This window comes from Moschus berezovskii, chromosome 1 (genome assembly GCF_049115385.1).
Source record: "Moschus berezovskii isolate FMDL1 chromosome 1, NW_MosBer_1.0, whole genome shotgun sequence".
NCBI lineage: Eukaryota > Metazoa > Chordata > Mammalia > Artiodactyla > Moschidae > Moschus > Moschus berezovskii.
Window position 1 is genome coordinate 121,217,539 of NC_142460.1, and position 26,760 is coordinate 121,244,298.

Sequence of the window (26,760 nt, forward strand, 5' to 3'; positions counted from 1 at the left end):
TATCAGGATTCGCACTGCATGGATCACAGCTGGAGATTTAAGTACCACTTATTTTGTTCTGTTACGCATTTATCAGTCAAAGCAATTGTGTGCTTGTGTGTGTGTGTGTGTGTGTGTGTATAGCCCTTTATGTCTTCAGAAAAGCCCACCTTGAAAAATACAGACTTAGCTTTTATTCAGTTTCTTATTAGAAACCTCAAGAACTTAAAGAGTTGTCTCACAGGACCAGACATTCCTACCGTCTCCACAGGTTTTCCCATGAACCCCTGGGGGGCACTTGCATCGCCCAGTCAGAGGGTCACAGGTGCCTCCATTCTGACAATCACAGGTGTCATCGTACTGTCTCACACTGATCTCTGGGGAACGAGCTATGAAGAAAACAGTGAAGGTGAATATGCAGTGTAATACACTCATTGTGACACAAATAGAGAGAGAGAAAAGATTGTCTATTAGAATTGATTCTCAGTAATTAAAATCTCTGTAACTTGCAGATCCAGGAAGTCTCTGACCTGTTCATCATTCCTGGGGGAATTACTGGTACAGGTAGTTAAAATGATGCTGACTAAAGAACTGCTAACAAGGTTTACATGCAAAATTTACCGTGCTCCTTAAACTCTTACCCTCACATTTTTGGAACTACATAATGTATAGTATAGATGTCACTAGGCTTCCCTGGTGGCTCAGAGGTTAAAGCATCTGCCTCCAATGCGGGAGACCCAGGTTCGATCCCTGGGTCGGGAAGATCCCCTGGAGAAGGAAATGGTAACCCACTCCAGTATTCTTGCCTGGAGAATCCCATGGATGGAGAAGCCTGGTAGGCTACAGTCCACGGGGTCGCATAGAGTCAGACACGACTGAGCGACAGAACTGAACGGAGATGTCACTAACCCCAATGAGAAACAAACTGCATCTTCCATTTTGAAAAATAGGAAGAAAATGTAAGAAAAAAGAGCCATGTGTTTTTAACCAGAAATGAATGTAACTAAGACTATCTTGAGGATTCCAAGGTATTCTGCACTGACAAAGACAAACAATTGTTTTCTTTGGTTTGCTGTTTCGGGGGGAAGTGCTTAGTATTCCATTAAAAATAAATACAGTGTGGAAAATGTCTATGATTTTAAGTTTGAGTAAATATAGCTATTGAGATCATTTCAGTAGCCATTTAAGTTGACATTTTATCATCATTGGATAAATACTATAAAACTACATTTTTATTACCTCCTCTATCTACCCCCCCACACCATTCCAGATGCTAATATGGAAACTTGATTTCTAACTCACTTTTTTCTTTGCTTTCAAGCCTGTGGTTACTATGACAAGGAAAGGAACAGCAAAGGGGAAAAAAGGAGTAATAAGTAAACTGGCAACAAACATGGTTGAGACCTGCACTACTAATTTACATGTAGTAACTCTGAATTTTTATAGCAGCTATAAACTACACATTTTATATATATATATACACACACACACCTGGAAAATGAAGCTAAGGAAATTTAAGTAGCTTGCACAGTATCTGGGTTACAGCAAGGCATCTACATCAGCACACCAACACTATCACCTGCTGCTGCTGCTAAGTCACTTCAGTCGTGTCCGACTCTGTGTGACCAAATAGATGGCAGCCCTCCAGGCTCCCCCATCCCTGGGATTCTCCAGGCAAGAACACTGGAGTGGGTTGCCATTTCCTTCTCCAATGTGTGAAAGTGAAAAGTGAAAGTGAAGTCGCTCAGTCATGTCCGACCCATAGCGACCCCATGGACTACAGCCTACCAGGCTCCTCCATCCATGGGATTTTCTAGGTAAGAGTACTGGAGTGGCTTGCCCTGCTACTCTACCACAAAAAGAATATGGTATCACAGAGTATGTGCATGCATGTGAGTGCTCAATTATGTCTGACGCTTTGCAACCCCAGGGCTAGGCTCCTCTCTCCATGGAATTTTTCAGACAAGAATACTGGAGTGGGTTGCCCTTTCCTAATCCAGGGGATCATGGATTTGCTAAATACTTCATTAACATCATTTATCTAGAGAAGAAAATTTGAAACCAAACATGTCCCAAACCATAGCTGGATGATTTAGAAAAAGTCATGAATCTTCCCTTCCATATAATACATAGTCCATTCATTTGTCATATGAAAATACTTCAGTCTTCTCTTTCTACTGACTAGAACCGTCACAATAACAAGATAGTCAATATGAAATCTCTTTGAAAGAAATGGAGTCCTAAAGTGTGCTGTTAAAATGAATATGTAGCAATTTTTTAGTTGTTTCCTTTGTAACTACTTGCTGAAATTCCTAAAACATCCAAGTAGATGTTTTCATTATAGACCAATAAAGATACTGGGTTAGAAGATCTAACCAATGGGAAAACTAACTTTCCAGATCCCTGAAGAAATTTTTTATGTCTCTTGCTGCATAAGAAGAGCTGGTACTCTTAGAAATATTAGTGATGAATGATTGGTCATTTCCATTTTTACATTTTATAGGGGTTTTTAAGAAAATATCCTCACTCTCCCTTTTTGTTAAAGATTTAGTGATCATACTTTTTTTTTCTTTCTAATTTAGATTGCTCTGTTTTAATTTTTATAGAAAAAAAATGAAAGAGAGAGGAAATGCAAAGAAGATATAAATTTCTGCTTTCAGGGCCAGACTGCCCTTTACAGGACCATGTGAACACTTAAAGAATCTTAAGTTTTCCAAAACCAAAGAAGGGGTTGTGTTATTTTCATTTTATCAGGAAGTTCATTTTCAACATTTGTATAGTAATTTTGTATCAGACATGTTTTATTCTCATGGATTTGCAATAGATTTCTACTTTTATTTCTCATGCTAACATGTTATGGATCAAGGGTGTGGAAGACACATATTTGCCAACAAAATTTACAATAAAGGGTATAAACATTTACTTCTAATAGTCATGCAACAAGATTGATTTGTGCGTGTGTGTTTAGTCGCTCAATGGTGTCCGACTCTTTTCAATCTTATAAACTGTATGTAGCCTGCCAGTCTCTATCCACGGGATTTCTCAGGCAAGAATATTGGAGTGGGTTGCCATTCCTTTCTTCAGGGGATCTTCCCAACTCAGGGATCGAATCCGTGTCTCCTGCAGTGGCAGGCAGATTCTTCACCACTGAGCCACCTGGGAAGCCCAAAGTAGATTATAACAAGTGGCCGATCAACATAGCTGGATGTCTCAATACAAAGCTTCATTCATTCATGCACTGGAGCCTCCAATTTGGAAACACGTAAATAAGCTCCCAGGCTAGTAAGGGAAATAGATCAGGAGCATAGCTAACTTGAATCTGATAGAGACAGATAGACAAAGAGGAGAGAGAGAAGCTTTAAATCCACTGGAAACATAAATGGCTGTTAGACTAGGGCCATCAAATAAGGCTTCATGCCATAAATGGCAATAGACAAAGATGGCAGTTTAGCAAAAGGCACAAAGCTGAAAAGTACAAAGCATTAAGCAGTGAGTAGTTTAGTTTGCTGGAAATAATAAGCTGATCAGAGCTGTGGATAAAAAGAGAGAAGGATTTATGAGGGCCTGATAATAGATGGTTGTCAGTGACTAGATTAGAAGCGTAAGCTTTATGTATCAGGAAATGGGACACTTCTGAAGCTGTTTGGGCAGCAGGGAAACAAGATCAGAGTGATGCTTGTGGAAAGTCCTCAGCAGTCTAACTAGTAATTCTGGGGAAACCACTTCACTATGTTACAATCCAGGTTTTGCGTCTCTTATATTTCATAATAGAAACAATATTGGTGCTCTTTCTTCCCATATTCAGGGGCTTCAAAAGAAAAATCTGCTCATACAATCTTCCAAGCCATTCACAAAGAAAACTCTTTTATTAAAAAATTTATAAGAGAAATTCAAAAAGAGAAAAAGGAAATAAAGGTAGTCAATGTATTTGAGTTTTATTACTTGGCAGTTTTAGTACCTGCAAATATACCTCCATTTAAAATATAAAGGAAAACATTTATTGGAGGTATTATTGTACAAATCATTGACATTTTCTCATGAGAGGCTTATATAGCAATCTTTAAATTGTCATTGCCTGTACGTATGTAAGTTTTAAAGAAAAAGATAAGAAAACACAAACAAAAAGAAGCAACATTCAAGCAGTTCCATTAATTATACTTCATAACACAAATAATTTTATTTTTTTTCTTCACAGGGAGTAGCTTGCCAGGGCCTAATGATTTATTTAAATGGAGGGATTTTTATAGGCCGAGGAATATTAGGATCCTTTATTAACTTTCATGTTCAACAGATAAACAAGAGACAGCACGTCAAGTTTCCCAGGGAACACAAAATTTCCCGTTTTAATCACATGTTCAGTTTGAAACCTCAGTGCTTCATAGACATTCTGTGTGCACAAGAAATAAATTGGTTTCCCATTCACATCAACCGTTAATCTTGTAAAACATTTTGGGGAGAACACATGGAAAGAACTCATCATCAGTAGTTCACCAGGAGTAGAAGGAGAATTCATCACCCTCCACCAATGCTCCAATTACTTACTTTCATTACAAAGAATGCCTCCCCAGCCATCGGGACAGGAACACCCACTCTTTCCTTCCTGGCATCGGCCTCCATTCATGCAGTCCTCACAGCTCAAACTGCATTCGTGTCCGAAGGTGTGACCTAAACAAACTGGAATGAGATATCATTTCAGTGAACCCTACATGTACTATCTACATCACTGAAAATGAAGATTAAACCTCTGTTTCCGCCAACAAATAAACATGTTCTTCGAGCACACTTTCTAAAGACTCCAGAAGAAGATACCTTCTAAAGCAAAGCGATACCTTTTAAAACAGAGCTTGGAATGTAATCCCTAAAAAATATTTAGAATCTTTAAGAAAGTAAAAAAAAAAAAAAGAAAAGAAATTACCATTGATTTCTGAACACAGAAATAATGTTCCCAGCACTTTAGTGCGTGTGTGTATGTGTGTGTGTGTTTCCTTCTAGGCTTTTTATACAATTTTTTTTTTCCAACTAAGCCTTTTTACTGAGATTTAATATACAAGTAAAGAAATGCACAAAACTCAAATGTATCCTTCAGACTTTTTCCCTACATTGTCAACAGCCTCATGTAAAAGCCTTCCAGATGAAGATAAAGGCTATTACCAGCATCACAAAATATCAAAGGTGATTTGATGACTCTTAATCATTAACCTTACAAATTAGGCACCATTCTGATTTATACTGCCATGGAATATTTATATGAACTTTATATGAATAGAATCGTAAAGTATGTACTCTTTGGTATCAAGCTTCTTTCATTCAATATAATGTTTACGAAATTCAGCCATATTGTGGGTTCATTATTTTTTAAGTTTTTCCCATTTAACGATGGGGTCTTTCAGATGTCCCAGTTGAAAGCCTGTCATGTTTAGCGAGGGTTCTCCACCTTGGCAGATTCTGAATTTCAGTCTACCTCCTAGCACCACAAAACTGCTGGTAACTGTGCTAAGCTCCTTACCCTCTTAGCAACTATCTATAGATTTCCTGGCTTCTCTGTCTGCACTGCCCATCCATTAGCAAATGGCTCAAGGAGAAATGTAGTACAGAATGTCCATCTTACTTGTCTGAATGTCTCTTCTCTCTGGACCTTGGCCCTTCAAGTCCTAACTGCCCTGGTAGCCTTCAATTTCAGTTGTGACTTTGAGTAGCCAAAGTATCAGAAGCTTGATTAAGAAACATTAAAGCATTTCTATCTTTATGTAGATGCAATTACTGATGTTATCTTTGACTATCACATATAAACAAATCTTCATTTTACTAATAACATTCTAAGGCAATCATTAAGCTTTGATGCTCTTAAAATACGAGGAATACAGGAAGAACAAAAAGAGCAGCTCTGTCTTACAAAGAAAAGAAAAAGCAGCAGCAGACTGGCTGCAAACTGTTACTTTTGAAAGAAGTTATGCTAATTTATTTTGATCAGAAGTGATTTGATGCTTGAGTTCTGTTGAGTGGATATATAAGAAAAACTGTGCACATTTGTAAAGATATTTTTTTCTTGGTCCATTTGAGCATATTGAACCATTGGTTCTCTGCATTTTAAAATTTTAAAAGGATCTAGATTTTCAGGCTATTTAAAGTAAATTTTAACTATACAAAAATGACTTCTAGTTGAGTTTAAACTGTTAGAACTAAAAGGCCCCAATCCTTGTCTCCATGATGCTAATTCAAATATATTTTTCAACTCCATTTCGCTGTATCAAATTTCCATCACCCTGCACCCCATTGTCCAAGTATACATACAAAGCAACCCTTTATTGGCAAAGGGAAGAAAGATAATAGATGATGAATTTGATAGGGAGCTGTGAAGAAGTAATTTTGGTCCCATGTCTCTTGTCAATATCATGTTAAAACACTTTTATTTGGCATTAAATGTTGATAACAAAATTGTCTATAAAAGAAATTCTGTGAATTATCTAAAAATAGAGGGAAGAGGTGATTATAATGAAACACATTCATTTACCCACCAACATTGTGCAAATCAGTCAGTTCTCCTGGAACATCTTGTCCCTCTTCCTCATCATCTTCATCTTCATGGTACAGAGGCAGAGAGGTGGCCACATAATGAAGCAGCGGAGGTGGGCTCTTGAATAGAAGACCCGGAAACCTCACAATGTCTAATTCTTCTTCTTCCTCTAGTTCATCATCTAAAGCTAAGACCACACAGAGAAATGCCTGGATTCCACACGCTGGTTAAAAGAAGGAAAAACTGAGCAAGGGTTGATGAGAGAAATGAGAAGAGTTTGAACTCGATAGCCAAGGCAGGGGGCAGCTGAAAGGAAAAAGTCTTTGAGAAGACCATTTCAAACAGTCTATTGTAAATGAAGGTGAGACACAGCAAGCTCAGAGTGGAAACTGTACTCCACAGGGAGTACAAAAGGGGTAAAGAAAAGATCTTAGTCTGTGAAGAGAGAAAGGGGAGGATAGGTTACATTAAAGAATATATGGTCTCCGTGCTCCTGAAGAACAAGACAAGGGCTGAAGTCATTTAGAAGAGATTTGATAGAATTCTTCACAGATACTTACAGATGCAAGTTTTCCCATCACTTCCAATTCTGTAGCCTTCTGCACAAGAACACTCGTAGGTTCCAACAGAATTGATACACAGTTGGTCACAGATGATACTGACATCCAGACACTCATCCACATCTAGGAAAATTCAAACAATGTCTGCTCTTTGGTGTTGAGATAAAATAGACATTATTAACTCATGGGCATATTTGTCACCTTTATTAACCAATAACAATGTACTGCTATACAGAAAGTGTGTGTGTCTGTGTGCGCCGTGTGCTCAGACGTGTCTGACTCTTTGCGACCCCATGGACTGTAGCCCTCCAGGCTCCTCTGTCCGTGGGATTTCCCAGGCAAGAATACTGGAGTGGGTTGCCATTTCCTACTCCAGGGGATCTCCCCGACCCCAAATTCTTCCTCAAGAATATCCTGCCAATTATTTTCCTTTCATTCATTTCCAAGTTTACCATCATTTATCTATATGCATAGACAATGTCTTTCTGAGATCTCGTTCATAAGATTTTGATGAAGAATTTAAAACTTAAATAGTCTCAGGCTGTGTATCATTTAGCAGAATGTTCATTCGCTCTTGAATTATTCAACATCTATGGCAAAGCATTTATTCAATGCATATTTTTGTACATGATTTGTGGAGAATTTTACAGATGGAAGAATCCTAGGTTTTGATCTCATACAACTTACTGGTGTTAAATTCACATCCGAGCCCAGGCTTTGGTCAATGTGTTCATGATTCTAAAAGGTCATTTATGAAACTGAGTTTCTAGGCTGGCCTCAGATTATGGATACCTTTTCCATTTGGATGTGTGTATCCAAGTATGTATATTCTCGCCATACAATCATCTCTTGGCTAACTCTGTTTAACAGCAGATGGTACATGAAATTCAATTTTTTTTTGGCCCTGTTAATTGGATGGGAGGTGCAAGTAGTAATATGTTCTACTGTATTTAGAATATATAGATACCATCGTTGTAGGTTCTTTGTTGTTATCGACATTGCAAGGCTGCAGAGTTTGGCATCTACGTGAAAAAACACACCTAGCATCTCAACAGAATTTAAGAATTTGCTTCTTTAATCCAAGAAACACTATTCTCTCTGAGGCATTAAAGGCTTCTTATGTAATTTGACTGTTATTGAAATAGATAACAATATTCTCATTTTTGATTTCAAGAAAAATATGGTTCAAAATAATGGTAATAATGACCACAAACAAAAATTTAAAGATTATATATTTAGGGCAAACTTGGTAAAGTAATTTTTAGCAATGACTTATATGAGCCCTTCACAAAAATGTGAAAAGTTCAAACTCCTCTATGATAGGGCCCTCCCTGGTGGCTCAGACAGTAAAAAATTTGCCTGCAATGCTGGATTCTTGGGTTCAATGCCAGGGTCATGAAGATTCCCTGGAGAAGGGAGTGGCAACCTACTCCAGTATTCCTGCCTGGGGAATTCCATGGACAGAGGAGCCTGGTGGGCTATATACATGGGGTTGCAAAGAGTCAGATACGACTGAGTGACTAACACTTTCACTTCACTTTTACTTTCATGATATTATAAAACTATAATGGTCAGCTAGAAATCCTCTAAAAGGTAAGCAACAAAATAGAAAGTTACAGAATGACTCATCTTGAAACTTGCATTAGCTAGATTAACCTCAGCTATATAAAGGAATCTGATACTATGGCTCAAGAACTGGCAATCCTTTTGCTGCTGCTGTCTAATTAAAATGACTTTCAATAATCAACTCAGTTTCCAGTCAAGATTACCATAAGCGACTCCTGTAGCATTATGCTATGACTTGCTGGAATCTCTCACTTGCCTATGTGTATTAAGTTAGGTAAAAGGGATTATGAACCAATGAATATTATAATAATAATAATAGGTACTTTTAGTTGAGTGATTTCTTGATATCAATCACAGTAGCAGGCCCTTTACATTGATTACGTTTCTTAACTTATCCAGTAATCCCATAATTGTCTTCACTTTACTGATGAGGATTTGAGGCTCAGAGCACTTAGTGGTACCCAAGTTCATACAATATTATGTGGCTGGACCACAGAGAGATCCAAGTTTCTTTAAGGTGAAAGCCTTCTCTTTCTCACCCTAACCCTCTGCCTCAGATATTCCTCCTCCATTGATTGCCCCATCACATCAGGTATTTCATGTTAGAGCTCAGGAATTTACCATCACATCCACAACCATCAGAACTGATCTGAAAGCCTTCCTGACAACTGCATTCATAGCCTCCTGAATAGTTGATGCAGAACTGGGTACAGCAGGCTTCTCCACTGTCACACTCATCAAGGTCTAAAGGGGCGAAAGGACATTTTTGTTATTTAAGAGATAGGAATTTAACCCACCTATAGAGATGCTGATAAGCCCCAGTTCTAAATTAAAACCATTTTACTAATTATTTTCTATTTCTCAGGCTACAGAGTACAGACACTGAATAAATGATAATACAAAAAGAATGAGGCTTGCATTTGGGTTAATGTTTCTGACATGTTTCTCCTATGCCTAGTATTTATTTGAAAAACATGTAAATAATCTCCAAATGCATTTATAAGCACAGGGAAAGAGCTCTCTGCTATTTTTCAGTTTAAACAGCAATCTGGCAGAATAAACAGAGAACCTGAAGAACAACAATTAAAAAAAATAAAAACAGCTTGAGAAGCAGAGCTAAAATATTCCATTGAGTGAACATTTAATAGCTACAAAAAGGAGGCACTCAGGCCCCTATGTGTGTGTTCTAAGAGCTTCAGATGAAAGAATGCTCCCAAGGAAAAGAATTCACAGGACTGGGAAGGCAAGTGGTTAAAGGAAATTCAGAGAGAGCACAGACAAGCATTTTAAACATTATGTGTTAAATTACAGAATATTTCAGGGCATTTGCTTGAACTTTTCGATGCTACATTGATGGGGATGAGTTTTTACTATAATTGGTGACACTATTACCCTGGAATGTCCTATCAGATAGACAGTTTTCTAAATTATGTTCTTTAAGTCTCCTTCGGCACTGTCACTTTAGAATTCTACAATCTGCCATGTATCTTTCTTTATGTGTCCCAGGGAAAATAAAAATTAATCAGAATAAATCAAACTGAAACCTTTCAGCAAAGGATAATCTATTTATCCTAAGTTTTGAGATAATCATTTGTAATATATTTGGCTAAGGGGTAGAACAGACTCATCGCCCACTGCTAGACATCTGGAAATTGTGTGGTCAGGATTTTTGGCTATAGGCCTTCAATTCTACCCGCTTTGTTGAGCTGTTAAGTTGGGTGGCCTGTCAGTGCTGAGTTTACAAAAATCCTTTTGCTCCATAACTACATGAACAGCCACATATATAAAAGATCAGTGTCTCAATTAACCTTGGAAACAGTACCAATGTAAGAAAAGGCAGACAAGAGAAAGGAAAGAAAATTCAATCAATTAACCGTGGTTAGGGGTCACCATAAAATATCTAAATGAAGGTCATTTGGACACAAAACATTCTTTCTCCTGCAAAATGTCACAAGCAGTGCTACTCACAAAGTTCTAGATGATATTTTTTTCCCTTTCTTACATTAAAACTTCCTTTGTCTTTTGGATTACATAGCATGAATATAGAAGGCAAAAAACTTAAAACTTCAGTTTTTTATCTAAAACATTGCTTAAATCTTATTTATTTATTTATTTTAATTAGAGGATAATTACAATATTTGATGGTTTTTGCCATACATCAATCTGAATTCGCATTAGGTATACATATGTCCCCTCCTTCTTGAACCCCTCTCTCACCTACCTCCCAACCCTATCCCTCTAGCTGTTCAAAGATCATGGTCTTTGCGTTCCCTGTTTCATAAACTGGGAATTCATAAATGGAATTCCCACTGGCTATCTATTTTACATATGGTAATGTACTAATGTATATGTTTCAATGCTATTCTCGCAAATATTCCCACCCTCTCCTTCACCCACTGTGTTCAAAAGTCTGTTCTTTATCTCTGTGTCTCTTTGCTGTGCTGCATGTAGGAACATCATACCATCTTTCTAGATTCCATATATATGCATTAATATACAATATTTGTCTTTCTCTTTCTAATTTACTTCACTCTGTGTAATAGGCTCTAGGTTCATCCACCTCATTAGAACTGATTCAAATACAGTCCCTTTTTATAGCTGAGTAATATTCCATTGTGTTATATGTATCACAACTTCCTTATACATTCATCTGTTGATGGACATCTAGGTTGCTTCCAGGTCCTAGCTATTGAAAACAGTTGCTGCAATGAACACTGGCTTTAAAATATTACGTTTTAAGGTGTTTTTTTGGGGGGGTTTCTTATTTCAAGATTTTTTAAAAAGTCTTCTCATATACCACCAGAGCCTCTAAATACATACATCTCATGATTCCTTATTCTATCCAGTAAGAAGCACAATCACATCATATTAATTGGAAAAATGAGTTCTTCAATCTATCATTTTATGATCCATTTTGGATTCTTCTTCTATTATCATTCCTCTGGGGCTATTTCTTGTTCTGATGTATAGAACTCATTCGAAATCCCATGCATCCTTTCTTAAAATGCCCTGTCCCTTCTAGCCTTATATCACCTGTTTTCCTAAATTTCTTGATTCCTTATCAGATCTTTTTTTGGTAAGATCTTATTTTTAATTCCTCTGCCTCTCTGATGATCATATTTTTCCTACATTGGCCAATATATCAAATATTACAACACTGCAGAGAAATTCACCTGTAAATGTAAAAATTTGAATTTTTAAATTTAGCCCTAATCAAAAATACAGAATCAATTATAGCAAGTAAAACAATTAAACATTTCAACTATGACTTCAGAAAGGCATCAAAAGTAAACCTTGAAAGAACCTGATCTTCTGTATCTGTCTCCCACACATAGTCACTGAATAAAGCACCAAAGAGTAGAATAAGTGTTTTTCTGATAACTACAAACTGTTAAATTTAGTGAACTTATTGCTGGTGAGACACCTGTATTTTGTATAGCTGTCTTTCAAACTGTGTTAACACATCATTAGGTTTTATCCCTAATAAATGCTTGCATTTGGGCAAGACTGACCATTTGCAGACTAGATGACTTATCTTCACATTTATTTGTATGTTCCCATGTAAGAAGAAGTTGATCCTAAAATAAGGTAAAAAGAAAATTATTTCTCTCATGCATGAATGTTTTTACAAAGCCTTCATGCCCTTAATCTGTTCTCAGGCAAGTAGGCAGACTATGTATGTGCACACTCCAAACAAATCATTGCCTTTACTCTAGAGAATATTTGGCTTTTAGGAATGAGTGTTATTTATTGATGGAAAATGAAATATACTTGAGCCATCAACAAAATAATGTCATCATGTTGACTGCTAAAATCTCATAAATATGCAATTTTCTATATTTTGACCCTGGCAGATGCGATTTTTGCTGGCTGTAAATATGAACTTTACCAAATTGTACTTTTCAAAGAATCAGGAAAGATATCAAATTATAAGCTGCAAACAAAAGGCTTCACAAAATTCCAGTTTCCCTTACCGAACACTCAAAAGGAGAGGATAAGAAGGAAGGAAGGGAGGGAGGGAAGAAGGGAAGAGGGAAAAAAGAAAAAAATTTCTTTATTTTTTCCAGAGATCCAAATGTTAGCAAGGTAGAAATCTATAAGCATATTTTTCATTACATAAGAAGGTGTAAGGCAAGCAACTGGCTTCATTAAGCTAACCACTGTAAACTCTGAGAAAAATGCAGAAGGTGATGTTGGATTAAGAAATAACAAGCAAAAACATTGCTTTGGTTTAAAAACTTATGAAACCCAAATACTTTAAAATCCCTTAAAGTTTACTCTGTCACATTAGTGCCAAACTAAAAAAATCCCAACAACTTAGGCTTTTGAAATTCACCTCTTCACTTATGGTACTTCAATTTATTTTGAACTACACTGAGTAGTATTAGATGGTCAAAGTCTTTTTTTTTTTTTTAGTACTCATAATTTTAAGAAATATTTTTGTGATAAAACATCACAAAAGAAAACATACAAATAGGGTATCCTAATTCTCAAATGATGACAAATTGTTTCAGAGGCTTGTAGGTGCTCTCAGACCCAGTGCACAGAGTAATTTAGTTTGATGTTCACGTTCAGTAGTTCAGTTGTGTCTGACACTTTGCAACCCCATGGACTGTAGCCCGCCAAGCTCCTCTATCCATGGAATTTTCTAGATAAGGATAGTGAAGTGAACTGACATTTCCTTTTCTAGGGCATCTTCCCAACTCAGGGATCAAACCCTAGTCTCCTGTGCCTCCGGCATTGGCGGGTGGATTCTTTACCACTGTATGACCTGGGAAGCCCCAACATATTGCTGAATGACTACTATGCGCTGATACCTGGTCACACTGAGGTCTGAGGTCTGTAAGGTTTGTAGGAAACTTCACCTTGGGAAGTTTGTTATGTAAATAAAGGAAAACATGCTCTTTCATTCAAGAGGTTTTTTAAAAATGCGACAGTATACCAGGAAAGTCTGAGGCAAAATAGTAGCTTCTAACGATAGGGAGGCTGAGAAAGAGGGAAAGAGTGATGTCGGGGGAATTTCTTACAGGAGTAGGAAAACTAGAGATGCTCACTCTCCCAATTTTTGGTAGATATTCCTTTTTGAACTGTGGTTCTGGAGAAGACTCTCGCAAGTCCCTTGGACTATAAGGAGATCCAACCAGTCCATCCTAAAGGAGACCAGTCCTGGGTGTTCATTGGAAGGACTGATGCTGAGGCTGAAACTCCAATACTTTGGCCACCTCATGCGAAGAGATGACTCACTGGAAAAGACCCTGATGCTGGGAGGGAATGAGGGCAGGAGGAGAAGGGGATGACAGAGGATGAGATGGCTGGATGGCATCACCGACTTGATGGACATGAGTTTGGGTGAACTCAGGGAGTTGGTGATGGACAGGTAGGCCTGGTGTGCTGCGATTCATGGGGTTGCAAAGAGTCGGACACGACTGAGCGACTGAACTGAACTGAACTGATTTCTTTTTCTCAGAAGTTCTAGATTAAACATTTCACTATGGAGCAAACTGGGGTGGAATTTATTCTTCACATTGTCTCCAGTGATATGTTTTAATAATATGTTGAAAAAGTTATCCTTTCCAATGGCTTTGAGCTGGGTTTTCCAAAGAATAATATCTTCTAACGTTTACTTTTGGAATGTAGCTACCTTCCATGTCAAGGGTGAACATGTACCTAAATTATCACCAAGTTGAAAACCAATGAACATGATTTGCTTCTGCTTGAGGTGGAGAGAATTAGGATGGCAGCATTTGTTGTTTGAATTACAAATTACATTAGATGGTTAGATAAGCCTTGGAATATTTTCCAGAAATAAAACTGTTAAGTCACATATATCGCTAATAAGTTTTAAATCTCCTTTAACTTCAAAGTAAGTATCTTGAAACACTATGATATCTTCTGTCAATAAATATTTCTTTTACATTATCCAGTAGCCAAAGACACTGTTCATTTTACTTGTAGTTTGAGAGTTGTGGCTACATTACAGCACCAAGTATTAGAGAAGAAAGGGCTAAATGAATCCAGAGCAATCTCTAAAGGAAGATAGCGTTCACCATACATTACCTATGCACGTTTTCTCATCTGAATCAAGCTGGTGTCCATGGTTACAAGAGCATCGGGGCCCACCAACTGCATGTTCACAGTGATGGGAACAACCACCATTGTTCTTTTCACAGCTATTGACAATTTCCAATTCAATTCCTTTCCAAAACTAGCAAAGGGAGGATTATTAGCATAACAACAGAGAAATATGAATACATGGCAATAATGGGGACACACTCTCTGTTGGGAAGAGAACAAACTTTATTGGAAATTTGTCAACACTCTGAGTATATAAAAGTTTGAGGACTATTAAGCATTGTACATATCTAACACTGAAGTGTTAGTTGTCCAATCATGTCTGACTCTTCGTGACCCCATGGATTGAGCCCTCTAAGGCTCCTCTGTCCATGGAATTCTCCAGGCAAGAATACTGGGTAGCCATTCCCTTCTTCAGGGAATCTTCCCCACCCAGGGGTTGAACCTGGTCTCCTGCATTGCAGGTAGATTATTTACCATCTGAGCCACCAGGGAAGCCCTGTACATATTTATATCACATCAAAATAATAATAAACCTATAAATAATATTAAAATGACAAGGTGATACAGAAAGGTAATGAGTCTACCAGTGGTTATTAAACACATCTTAAAGGATACTTACCTATGGCAATTTTTGGTATTTTCAGAGGGTATATATATATGTGTGTGTGTGTGTGTGTGTATTGAATCAATGATCAGAAAGCAAATAGTTTGTCAGTTGACATATCTGTTCTCAAACTAATGGTATGTTAATATGTGCCCCTTTCCTAGGCTGTGAGCACTGTTAAAAATGTATGGAACAAAATAATGTAACAAAAGTAAGAACACAAAACGAATGAGTTAGCTGATTATATGTAACTAGCATCACGTTAATAGTTATGATGTATACAAGAGTCACTTTGTATACAAACATCCTATTAATTCAAACACCAATTTGCTGATTGTGGTACATGCCACTAATTTGGGGCATTTGAGGGGACATCCACCTCAATATACAGATGCCAGTTTTCCTGAGCACACAGGTATTATAATCAATCATTTTCTAAGTGAGAAAATGAAAAATAAAAGAATGCTTTGAATCATTGTGAAAAATACGGAATTAGATAATCTGCTATTTTCACCATTGGTCTCTATTGTTCATTTGTGTTGCTTGGACACATCTCTAATGAGAGTGACTACGTTGGTTCATTTCCTTCCATTTTTACCTCCTGAATCCTTTGAAAGAAGAAAGATGGGAAAGAACAGAACAAAGGCACTCAGGATTGTGGCATTCCTTGAGAACCTATATTACCATTCAAACTGCTGAGGTATCTGCTATTTTTCTTGTATGGTTACGGTACAGAAATCACGCTCCCGGACCTCAGCCTCCTGTCTGTGGTTGGCAGCAGCCTTATGTATCCCAGAGCAGCCAGGACGTACCTCTGTCTTTGGGCCCATCCCTCTGTGTCTTCATCATCTTGTACTACCCAGCTCACAACAGATGTGCAAAAATAGGTTTTGAATGATTGAATAAGCAAAAGAAGGATTATGCTAATCAATTTATTGTTGAAAATAAGAATGCCTTTGGGTTTAGAAACAGCTAGTTTAGGGCTGAGCTAAATGAGAAAGCTAAAGGAAAGATTGAAATAATTAAGGGAACTGATATTTTTCACAATATGTTAACATATACTCTTTAGGGAGACATATTTCAAATTTTGGCTCTGATTCTTGTTTTTCTCCTGTGATCAATGCAGCTCTAAGATTGCTGGAGGTAATTTACTTTAAATATAAATGATATTATTGGAACCTCACAAAAACTGTACAAGGCTAAAACAAGTGCATACTCACCTATAACTTACTACCAGAAGTAAATTTTTTTGATATGGATGATACAGTTAAACTATCATACTTAAAAATATGCTTTACAAAGTTTAAAAACTGATCCCTGTGGTTTCTCATAGCAAATAATCATTATTTGCTCAATATATTAAATATGCATTAAATGTGTATGGAATTTAAGTTCATTATATATTGCCTGGTAGTTGTAGAAAGTTTTATTTAACCATGCTGGAACTGGAATTTTTAAATTTCTAACCACCAGATAGTGATAGTTCATTCAGAGAACATATTGAGGATTCAGCATTTATACTATACAGTATTTTGAGAACTTCTGAAAAGAAATGACATAGGTACAAAATATCATTGTCTTAGGAAAAAGTTAAAACAATATTTGCCTAAAATAGGCTGCTATATGAAGAACACATAATTTATTGTTAAATATGACCATGTTCTGAAAACATTACTCCACCTGCAAGTTTCGAAACATTCATTTTCACCAAGAAAGTTTTGTATGTCAGTTAGTAAATATTGAGGTCTGGTGAGAGCTACACAAAGAACTTAGCCAAATAGTCACATAAGGGAAATAAATGTAAAAATACACTTCAACCAAATGTATTCAACTCTAGGGCAAATTGCTTTCCCAAGTAAATTCTATGAAGGCTTGAACCTCATGACTCATTAGCAATAATGGCCCCCTCTTTCATGATAACTGAGAATGCACCAGTCTGATTGCAGGAGTTTTTATTTCAGGCATCTGTAACATGTCCTCATCTCCTAAACCTCTGACCACATTAAAAAAGCCAAAATATTAATAGTACAGAAAAATCCATCGACATTTCTCTCTGCCTGAAAGAACTCCTCGGGGCACCAAGAGAAAGACTCACTTTGGAAAAAGTTATATCCTAATTAGTAGTTAATTCTTCCCTCTCATCTTATTTAGTTTGCTCTTTAAAAGATAAATATCACCACAGCAAAACTGCCTTGTCTTTAAGCAGTAGAAATAAAGCAACAGAACTTACGGCTACACTGGCAACCCAAGCATTAAATAAACGTAGAGCTTTATGCAGTGGAGGAGAATGAAGAAGTTAGTGACCTTAAGACCGTCTCTTCATGAGAGATTACATAGGAACACTAGCTGATTTATTCTGTCACTATCTTTATTCTTCTTCATGATCAAAGCCGATCAAGAGATGTGTGATGTATATAAACACATAACAAAGTTAAAAGGATAATATATTTGGAGCTTAGAGACACCAGTTCAAGTCCTAGTTCAGTCATTGACTAATTTTGTATCACTGAACTTTGGACTTTGGCCCTGATAGGAGAGAACTGGGAAGGGCATCTTTGGAGCTGAGATCAGAAATCAGATGTGTTACTACCATCTAGGGCTGGCCCTCACTCTGCTGGTTGTTTCTTTCTTGTTGGCTCCTTTCCCCTGAGTTTTACACTGGAGTTACTAGTGTCCAATAAATATTGCAGGACAGAGGTGGTGATGGATGACAGACTCTTCACAAAGGAGACCCATCGGTCCAAGAGAGCCCCCATCCAGAAGACCTGAGACTTAGTCCTTGTGGCCTACAAAGAGGATCATGATACTGACCACATTCTGTGGACTCTGAGCTCTGATGTCACAGAATTAAAATGAGGGGGTGGATCTTCTAAGCTACCACTCCCACCCTACTCTAGTGGAAAACATTCTAAGGAGCTCTTATTTTGGCAAGTTATTCAGCACAACCCTTTTATTACTCTTGCTTAATACTTGTAAAATGCCACACATTCCTGGGCTGCGATCACTGTCACTTACTGTAACACTGTTTTCCATCAGCTCCCAGCTCAAAACCAGGTTGGCAGGCACAAGTGAAAGATCCCACTGTGTTCACACAGTGATGGCTGCAGGGAGCAAGCCTTTCAGCACATTCATTTATGTCTGCAGAAAAAGATACACAGGAGCTATGTCTTTGGAGCTGGAATTAAGACTTATTTACAAACTATAAACATGAACGAAAGCATCCCCTCCCCTTCAACCCCTGACAACAATGCCAACAAATATAACAGTAAAATATCACATAGGCTCCATATTTGCAAATAAACCAATGTAAAATGACAAGAACTCTGTGGTAGGTCTCATTCATGTTCTTAAACACTTTTTTCTGTTAGAACCTACTTCTTATTGCTATTTAGTTGCTCAGTTGTATCCAACTCTTCATGATCTCATGGACTATAGTCTGCCAGGCTCCTCTGTCCATGGGATTTGCCAGGCAAGAATACTGGAGTAGGTTGCCACTTCCTTCTCTAAGGGATCTTCTCAACCCAGGGACTGAACCCACATTGCCTCCATTGGCACATGTATTCTGTACCACTGAGCCACCTGGGAAGCCCCATGAAAAACTACTGCTATCTATTAATTTGAAGAAAGAGAAAACAAACAAAAATAGACCTTTTCTATCCCCTAAAAATACAGATAGAACACTTTAATTTGTCATTGTGAATATATATCAAATTCTTAACCAAAATTGGTATCTCTCTGACTTAAGACAGTACAAGTGGCCCCACACAATGCAGATTTGGAGTCTTCTTAAGTAGCAATCCATAGTATATGTCACAGTGCCATTTAAAACCTGGTGCCCTCTCCTTCTCAACACCAATAGACAAGTCTATTCAGTATAACATTTTGTGTCCCAGGTAGTTTATGCTCCCCTTACTCCACCCCTGCCTTAAATGGATAGGTTTCATCATCATTTAGAACTCTGTCCTGTGTGTCACTCCCACTCTCTCTTAATTTAAGAGAAATGCTTATCTTTCTAAGACATTTACAAAACTCTAAGTAGGCAGTAACTTTGGGGACAGTCTTTTTAGGAATAATGCACCAGATATCAAAATAAATATTTGAAAAAGATATTCTACAAATTATGGCTATATATATATTTCTCAATTTTCCACAGGCATTTATTAAGATCCTATTTTGTGCCAGATACAGAGCAAGGTAGGTTCTACGTAAACAGAGGACCAAAGCATAAATGTTCTCTGTCAGAAAAGTATGTTTAACAATCCACAGAAAGTTTTATCTTATTTTTGGCTTAAAGACAAAAAAAACTAACTTAATACTAATTTTTATGTCTAATTATTTTTCAATTTCTCAAAGCATTTATCAGTCACATTAGTCAGGAAACATTTTGTATTTTCTTAATTAACCCCAATAAACTGTTTTTCATTTCACAGAAATGTCGTGATAAAAATGAAGGATTCCGTGATTTCTCAGAAGTTCTTAAAACAAAGACAGTCCCACAGGAATGACTTCATTTATCAGTTCTGGTCATGAAGTAATTTATCACTTTCATCTTTGAACTGAAGTATGTCTGTTTTGCTATTTCTAGGAAATGGAAATATGTAACCTTGTATTTCTAGAGTTTCTTTCTCTTTGGTTTTAATTATTCCTAACTTCTGAGAATACTCATTTGCACATACTTGATTTTCAAAGGTTAGCCCCACCTTCTCTAGCCTATAATAAAAAACTCCCTGTGCAATTATGGAAAGTTTTGAAATATTAATTTTGGAATTCACTTCAGAATGAAAAACAGAAAACAAAAAGAATTAATTCTGAAACTACACCAGATTATTTTTGTAACTAAAAATTTCACTGAGCTTTTGTATTGAATAGTATGATAAAAAATACCTTTCAGAATGATCAAATAAGAATATAAGTGTTTCTTTTTAAGCGTAAATGAAAACACCTTTCTCCTAGCTGTTCTGACTATTCAAAACTGAATTACCACAAAATTGCAAACAATTACCCAATTAATCCATCAGCTTCTTACCGGCACAGGCCTTTTTGTCTTCAGATAGTCGGTACCCTGGGTGACAGGCACACCTGGCCACGCCATTCTCACTCTGACAGATGTGGGCACATCCATTCCCACCCGTGCAGGGGTCCATCTCTAAAAGCAATTAAGTAGTGATAGTTTGTAATTCATTAACTGTAGAAAAACGTGTAGAGCAGAAGTGTAGATAAAGATACAAGAGAACTGTGATCAGAGGGCTTCTCACATTAGGATGATAAAGCCTTTGGAAAGTCTTTCCCACTTTCAGATGACACTCATCTAACAAAGGGTTCCCCATTTTCTGATATGAATTCCAAAATCTGAACAAATCTAAACGTGAATCAAAGTCAAAGAACTGGCCAATTTTATTCTTTTTAAAAGTCTATCTGCTGTGCTCTTGTACCCAAAGTTAAATAGAGCCAACAGGAAATCCTCCACACACCTTTGCATTATTTTCTCCGTCTCTCCGTGGTTACTCTACTCATTTGCATAGCAGTTATCCTCATATAAACCTTTCACCTCTTCTCAATTTCCTCTGCCTTGGAATAAGCAACCATGGTGTGAAGAAAAGGCCAACTGGAGTAAAATGGAAGAGTCTTAGCTACAGCTACCATGGAGATGGAATAAAGAAGTTCACATCCCACTGAAATTAGTCAGTGACCTCCTTCTGACCTCCTCCCCTTACTTGCTCTTTTCTTAGCCTCAGTCATATTCTTTGGAAGCCCAAAGTAATGTAAAGCCACACATCCTATCCAGAGTACCTCCACACAGAGCTTATTTGTTGAATTCATGAGTTCAGTGATCCTGGTCTAAGTATGAGAAACAGCCTTGTCTACATTATAAGCTGCTGGGGTGGGAATATCTACTCTTGCATGCTTCCTTTTCCTTTTTTAAAATAATGCACAGAATATTAAAAAAGCAAAACAATGAATAAAGCTACTTGTCCCCACATTTACCCAGTATCATGTAACCACTATCAGACATAAATGCTTACATGCTTTCATTAGTTTCTTGCAAACCATTTCAGACTTCGTGAAAATATAAGTGATACAAACATCTTCTATCTATCTATCACAGATACAATACACATTGTTCTGCTCCTTGCTTTTATGTAGGGAGAGATTGAATTAAATTTGTACAAGAATTTTGGGGAGTATTGCCATTTGAACAATATTAGGTTATCTGATCCATGAACACAAGATGTCTTTCCATTTATTTTAGGATATAACTTATTTTAACAATGTTTTATAGTTTTCATTACATAATTTTTGCACTTCTTTTGTTAAATATGTTCATATGTATTTTATCATATTCAATGCTATGGTAACTAGAATCATTTGTTAATTTTACCTCCAGATTTTTTAGTTGCAAGTGTATAGAAATCCAATTGATATTTTACATTTTGATCTTTTATCATGTAAGTTAGCTGAATTTCCTTATTATTCTAATAGCTTTTATTTTTTAAGGTGTATTCCTTAAACTTTTGTTACAAGATCCAGTCATCTGCAAATAAAGATACTTTACTTCTTTTCTAATCTGGATGCTTTCTGTTTTCTTGCCTTTTTGCTTTGGCTAGAATGTCCAGTACAATGCTGAATAGAAGTGGTATGAACAGATATCTTTGCCTCACTCCTGATTAGAGGTGGGTAGCTTTCAGCATTTTATTATTAAGTAAATATTAGCTGTGTGTTTCTCATAGATTCCATTTATTGGTTGAGGAAGTTCTCTATTTCTAGTTTTGTGAATTCTTTTATCATGAAAGGGAATTAAATTTTGTCAAGTTTCTTTTTTTTTTTTTTTTTACCTGCATCTATTGAGATGATCGGAAAAGGCAATGGCAAGCCACTCCAGTACTATTGCCTAGAAAATCCCATGGATGGAGGAGCCTGGTAGGCTGCAGTCCGTGGGGTCGCTAACGGAGGAGCCTGGTAGGCTGCAGTCCGTGGGGTCGCTAACGGAGGAGCCTGGTAGGCTGCAGTCCGTGGGGTCGCTAAGGGTCGGACACGAGTGAGCGACTTCACTTTCACTTTTCACTTTCACACATTGGAGAAGGAAATGGCAACCCACTCCAGTGTTCTTGCCTGGAGAATCCCAGGGACGGGGGAGCCTGGTGGGCTTCCGTCTACGGGGTCACACAGAGTCGGACACGACTGAAGTGACTTAGCAGCATTGATATGATAAGGTTGGTTTTAATATGGTATATTTTTAAATACATAATTTTTAGATGTTGAGCCCATATTGATTTCCTGAGATAAATCTGATTTGATCATAGTGTATAGTTCCTTTTATGTGTTGTTGGATTTGCTTTATTAGTATTTTGCTGAGGATTTTCACAACTACAGGCATATAAGATTTTGGTCTGTAGTCTTTTTTTATGAAATACTCGTCTGATTTTGGTATCAGGGTAATACTGGCCTCATGGAATGAGCTTGGGATTATTCTCTCCTCTTACATATTTTGGGACAACACTTTTCAACTGATGAAAAGAAAACAACTCAGAATCCTATACCCAGCAAAATTACCCTGCAGGAATGAAGGAGAAACCAAGACATTCCCACATGATGGAAAACTAAGAGAATTTATCTCTAGCAGACTATTCTGAAATTATGTCATTTTTTTCTAAATAGAAAAGAAATTATTTTTAAAGGAAGGAATAGTGGAGCACCAAGAAAAAAAGAAAACAACAGCATAAGAAAGAAAGAGCAAGAATAAGAAAAATATGAAATATACATATATATATAAAATATTATATATGCATTATATTTACAATATATAGAGAAACATATATAAATACAATAAACCTTACTTCCCCTCATGAATCTTCTAAATTATACTTAATAACCGAATAAAACATAACATTGTCTAATATGGTTCTAAATGTACATAGACTGAATAGTTAAACAATTATATAGGAATGGAAAAGAGTAGAGAGAAAGTAGTTAAGGTGTCATACTTCACTTGAACTGGTAAAAATGATACTGCTGGTAAATAGTTATACACAATATAATACCTGACAATAAGGAAAAAGCTAGGGAAAGATATACATTCAAAACTGTTATGAATAAAGGGAAATGGAATCTAAAAAAATGTTATAGTAGTGTTTAGGAAGACATGAAAAGATTCAGAAAAATTTAATAAAACTGATATAATAAATAGAAAAAAAGAAATGTCAAACAAGTGTCATTACATGACTTCATTCATGTAAATGACTTACTATGCCAATTAAAAGGCCCAGTTTTGAAGAATGGCTTAGAAAACATGACCTAACTATATGCTGTCTACATGAAACTCACTCTGAATATAATGATATAGGCTGGTAAAAAGTAAAAGGATGGAAAAAATACATATCATATAAACACTGTTCAACATGTCACCATTAATATCAGATAAAGTAGATCTCAGTGCAAAGAAAATTACCAGAGACAGAGACATTATATAATAATAAAAAAAGAATAATAAAAAGGGCCAATTCACCAAGAAGACATAACAATCCTAAATGTAGGGATTCCGGGGTGGCACAGTGGTAAAGAATCTGCCTGCCAATGCAGGAAATGCAAGAGACACAGGTTCGATCCCTGAGTCAGGAAGATCCCCTGGAAGAAGAAATGCCAAACCATTCCAGTATTCCTGCCTCAAAGGTTCCATGGACAGAGGGGCCTGGTTGGCTACATGGGGGTCGCAAAATGTTAGACATGACTGTGCATGCATGCATAGGCAAATATATGCACCAAACAATAGTACTGCAAAATGTGGAAAGCAAAAGCTGATAGAAATGAAGGAGAAATATACAAATTCACAATTTTGGTTGTAGTCTTTATCTCTACTCTTTCACCTATTAAGAACAGAACAACTGGAAAGAAAATCATCAAGAAAAGCCACTATCAACCCATAAGATCTAATTGACACTTACAAAACACTACATTCAACAACAGCAGGATATATATTCTTGTCAAGTGCCTCCAGAACACTAAACAAAACACATTTTCTATGTGACTCATAGGCCATAAAAAATCTCAATGGGAAATAAAAATAATCAAGTTGAATAAAAATAAAAATTCAATACCAAAAATTTGAGGACACAGTTAAAGCAGTGATGAGAAGGAGAGAAAGAGCGAGAGAGATCTGTGGTACTAAATCCATTGGAAGTGATCTCAAATCAATAATCTAAGCTTCCACTTCAAGAACTCAGAATAGGAAGAGCAAAATAAATCCAAATCAAGTAGAATGAAGAAAGAGCAAAAATGAGGGCAGAAAGCAATAAAATTAAAAACAAAAAAATAGATAATACTATTGAAGCAAAGAGTTGGTTCTTAGATCAATAAAATTGGCAATGGTGACTGACGAAGTAAAAAATACAAATTACCACTGTTTGGAATGAAACAGGATATTACTATAAACCCTGATGACATCAAAAGTATAGTAAGACACTACTACAAACAATTCTGCTGAATTTGGCAACTTGGATGAAATGGGCTAAGTCCTTAAAAGAAATGCAAACAATCAAAACTCAATCACATGAAACAGAGAATGTATATAGCTCTATAAATCTGAAAAAAATTAATTCATAATTTAAACATTCCCCAAAGAGAAACTTTCCAACCTAGATAATATCACTGAATAATCCTACCAAACTTTTAAGGAAGAATTAACATCAATTCTAAAATTTAATAGAAGAAATAGTTTTTAACTTATCTACTTTATGAAGCTAGTATTATTCTGATACCAAAGCCCAGCAAAGACTTTCTATTTCTAAAAAAGAAAAGAAAATACTATAGACCAATATCACTCATCAATACAGATGCAAAAAATCCTTCACAAAATTTTAGCAAATAGAATCCAGTAATATATATACACACAAATTATACAGCTTGACCAAGGAGGGTTTATTGCAGCATACACAGCTGGTGCAATATTCAAAATCAATGTAATTCTTCATATTTACAGAAAAAAGAAATTCACATGATCATATTAACTAATGTAAAAAATTTGACATAATTCAATACAATATTTGTGACAAAAAGAAAATGGGAGCAGTGAGAACTTTCTCAACCTAATAAAAAGCATATACAAGAAACCTATAACTAACATTATGCTTAATGATACTGAATTATTCCCCCCGGGATTAGGAACAACACAAAAATGCTTACTCTTTATGCGACATAGTACTACCATAGCTCACGCAATCAGACAAGAAGAGGAAATAAAAGGATCGTAGATCAGATAGAAAGAAATAAAACTATTCCCATTTGTATATTACATGATTTGAAAATTATGTTTGAAAATCCTAAAGAATCTACAAACTCTCAGAACTAAAAAGTGAGTTCAGCAAGGTAGCAGGATACAAGGTACACATACAACGATTAATTGCATTTAGATATACTATTAATGAACACATGGACAGTGAAATTAAAAAGGCAAAACATCTACAATTACCCAATTACAGGACACAGTCTATATCTTTGAATAGATTATATACAATTCTTTGAAGGCAGGGACCTGACTTATATACCTTGGTATCGTCATACATTTAGAATCTATATAGAAGACATTTTATAAACTGTAGTTTGTTGAAAAGAGGATACAGTTATCAGAAATTTGGTTTCAAGTATAGGTCTGTCAGTTGCTGGAAAATTGAAGGACACAATAGATACACGATGGTAGACTCCAGATGCATTCAAGGGAATAGGACCATCTCTTGCCCTCCTGGACTGTTCATTCTGCTGGATGAGGTAGACAGTGTATGAGTAAATCAGTAAGAAAAATCATCACAGATTATTGTGAGTGCTGTGAAGGAAATAAATAGGATGCTGTGAGAGACAGTAGCTTAAGAGGAGAGCCTTGACTGGAAAAGAGAATTTGGGGCAGAGGTCTCAAGACACTGACGTAGAAAAGGCATAGCATGTTATTGTCATTGTTCAGTCCCTAAGTAGTGTTCAACTCTTTGTGACCCCATGGACTGCAGTGTGCCAGGTTTCCCTGTCCTTCACTATGTCCTGGAGTTTGCTCAAATTCACGTCCAATGAGTAGGTGATGCTATTCAACCATTTCATCCTCTGTCACCCGCTTCTCCTCCTGCCTTCAGTCTTTCCCAGCATCAGGATCTTTTCCAATGAGTTGGCTCTTCACATCAGGTAACCAAAGTACTGGAGTTTTGGCTTTCGCATCAGTCAAAGGGTTGATTTCCTTTAGGACAGACTGGTTTGATGATCTCCTTGCAGTTCAAAGGACTTTCAAGAGTCTTCTCCAGAACCACAGTTCAAAAATATCAATTCTTCAGTGCTCAGCCATCTTTATAGACCAAGTCTCACATTCACACATGACTACTGAAAAACCAAAGCTTTGACTATACAGACCTTTGTAGGCAAAATTATGTCTCTGCTTTTAATACACTGTCTAGGTTTGTCACAGCTACCATAAGGAAGCCTGTGGCTGC

At 36.6% G+C, this 26,760-nt stretch overlaps 1 protein-coding gene across 1 annotated transcript in view; it reads right to left on the bottom strand.

Annotated features, from left to right (window-relative positions):
• LOC129551748 (uncharacterized) overlaps positions 1-26,760 on the bottom strand; it is a 691,626-nt gene that overhangs the window by 99,802 nt on the left and 565,064 nt on the right. The window contains exons 7-14 of the mRNA XM_088833084.1: positions 20,325-20,444; positions 18,314-18,436; positions 14,677-14,814; positions 9,241-9,363; positions 7,054-7,176; positions 6,495-6,680; positions 4,522-4,653; positions 240-368 (exon numbers count right to left, since the gene is read on the bottom strand). Coding sequence (XP_088689210.1) covers positions 240-368; positions 4,522-4,653; positions 6,495-6,680; positions 7,054-7,176; positions 9,241-9,363; positions 14,677-14,814; positions 18,314-18,436; positions 20,325-20,444 — 1,074 coding nt within the window. The remainder of the gene's footprint in view (positions 1-239; positions 369-4,521; positions 4,654-6,494; positions 6,681-7,053; positions 7,177-9,240; positions 9,364-14,676; positions 14,815-18,313; positions 18,437-20,324; positions 20,445-26,760) is intronic.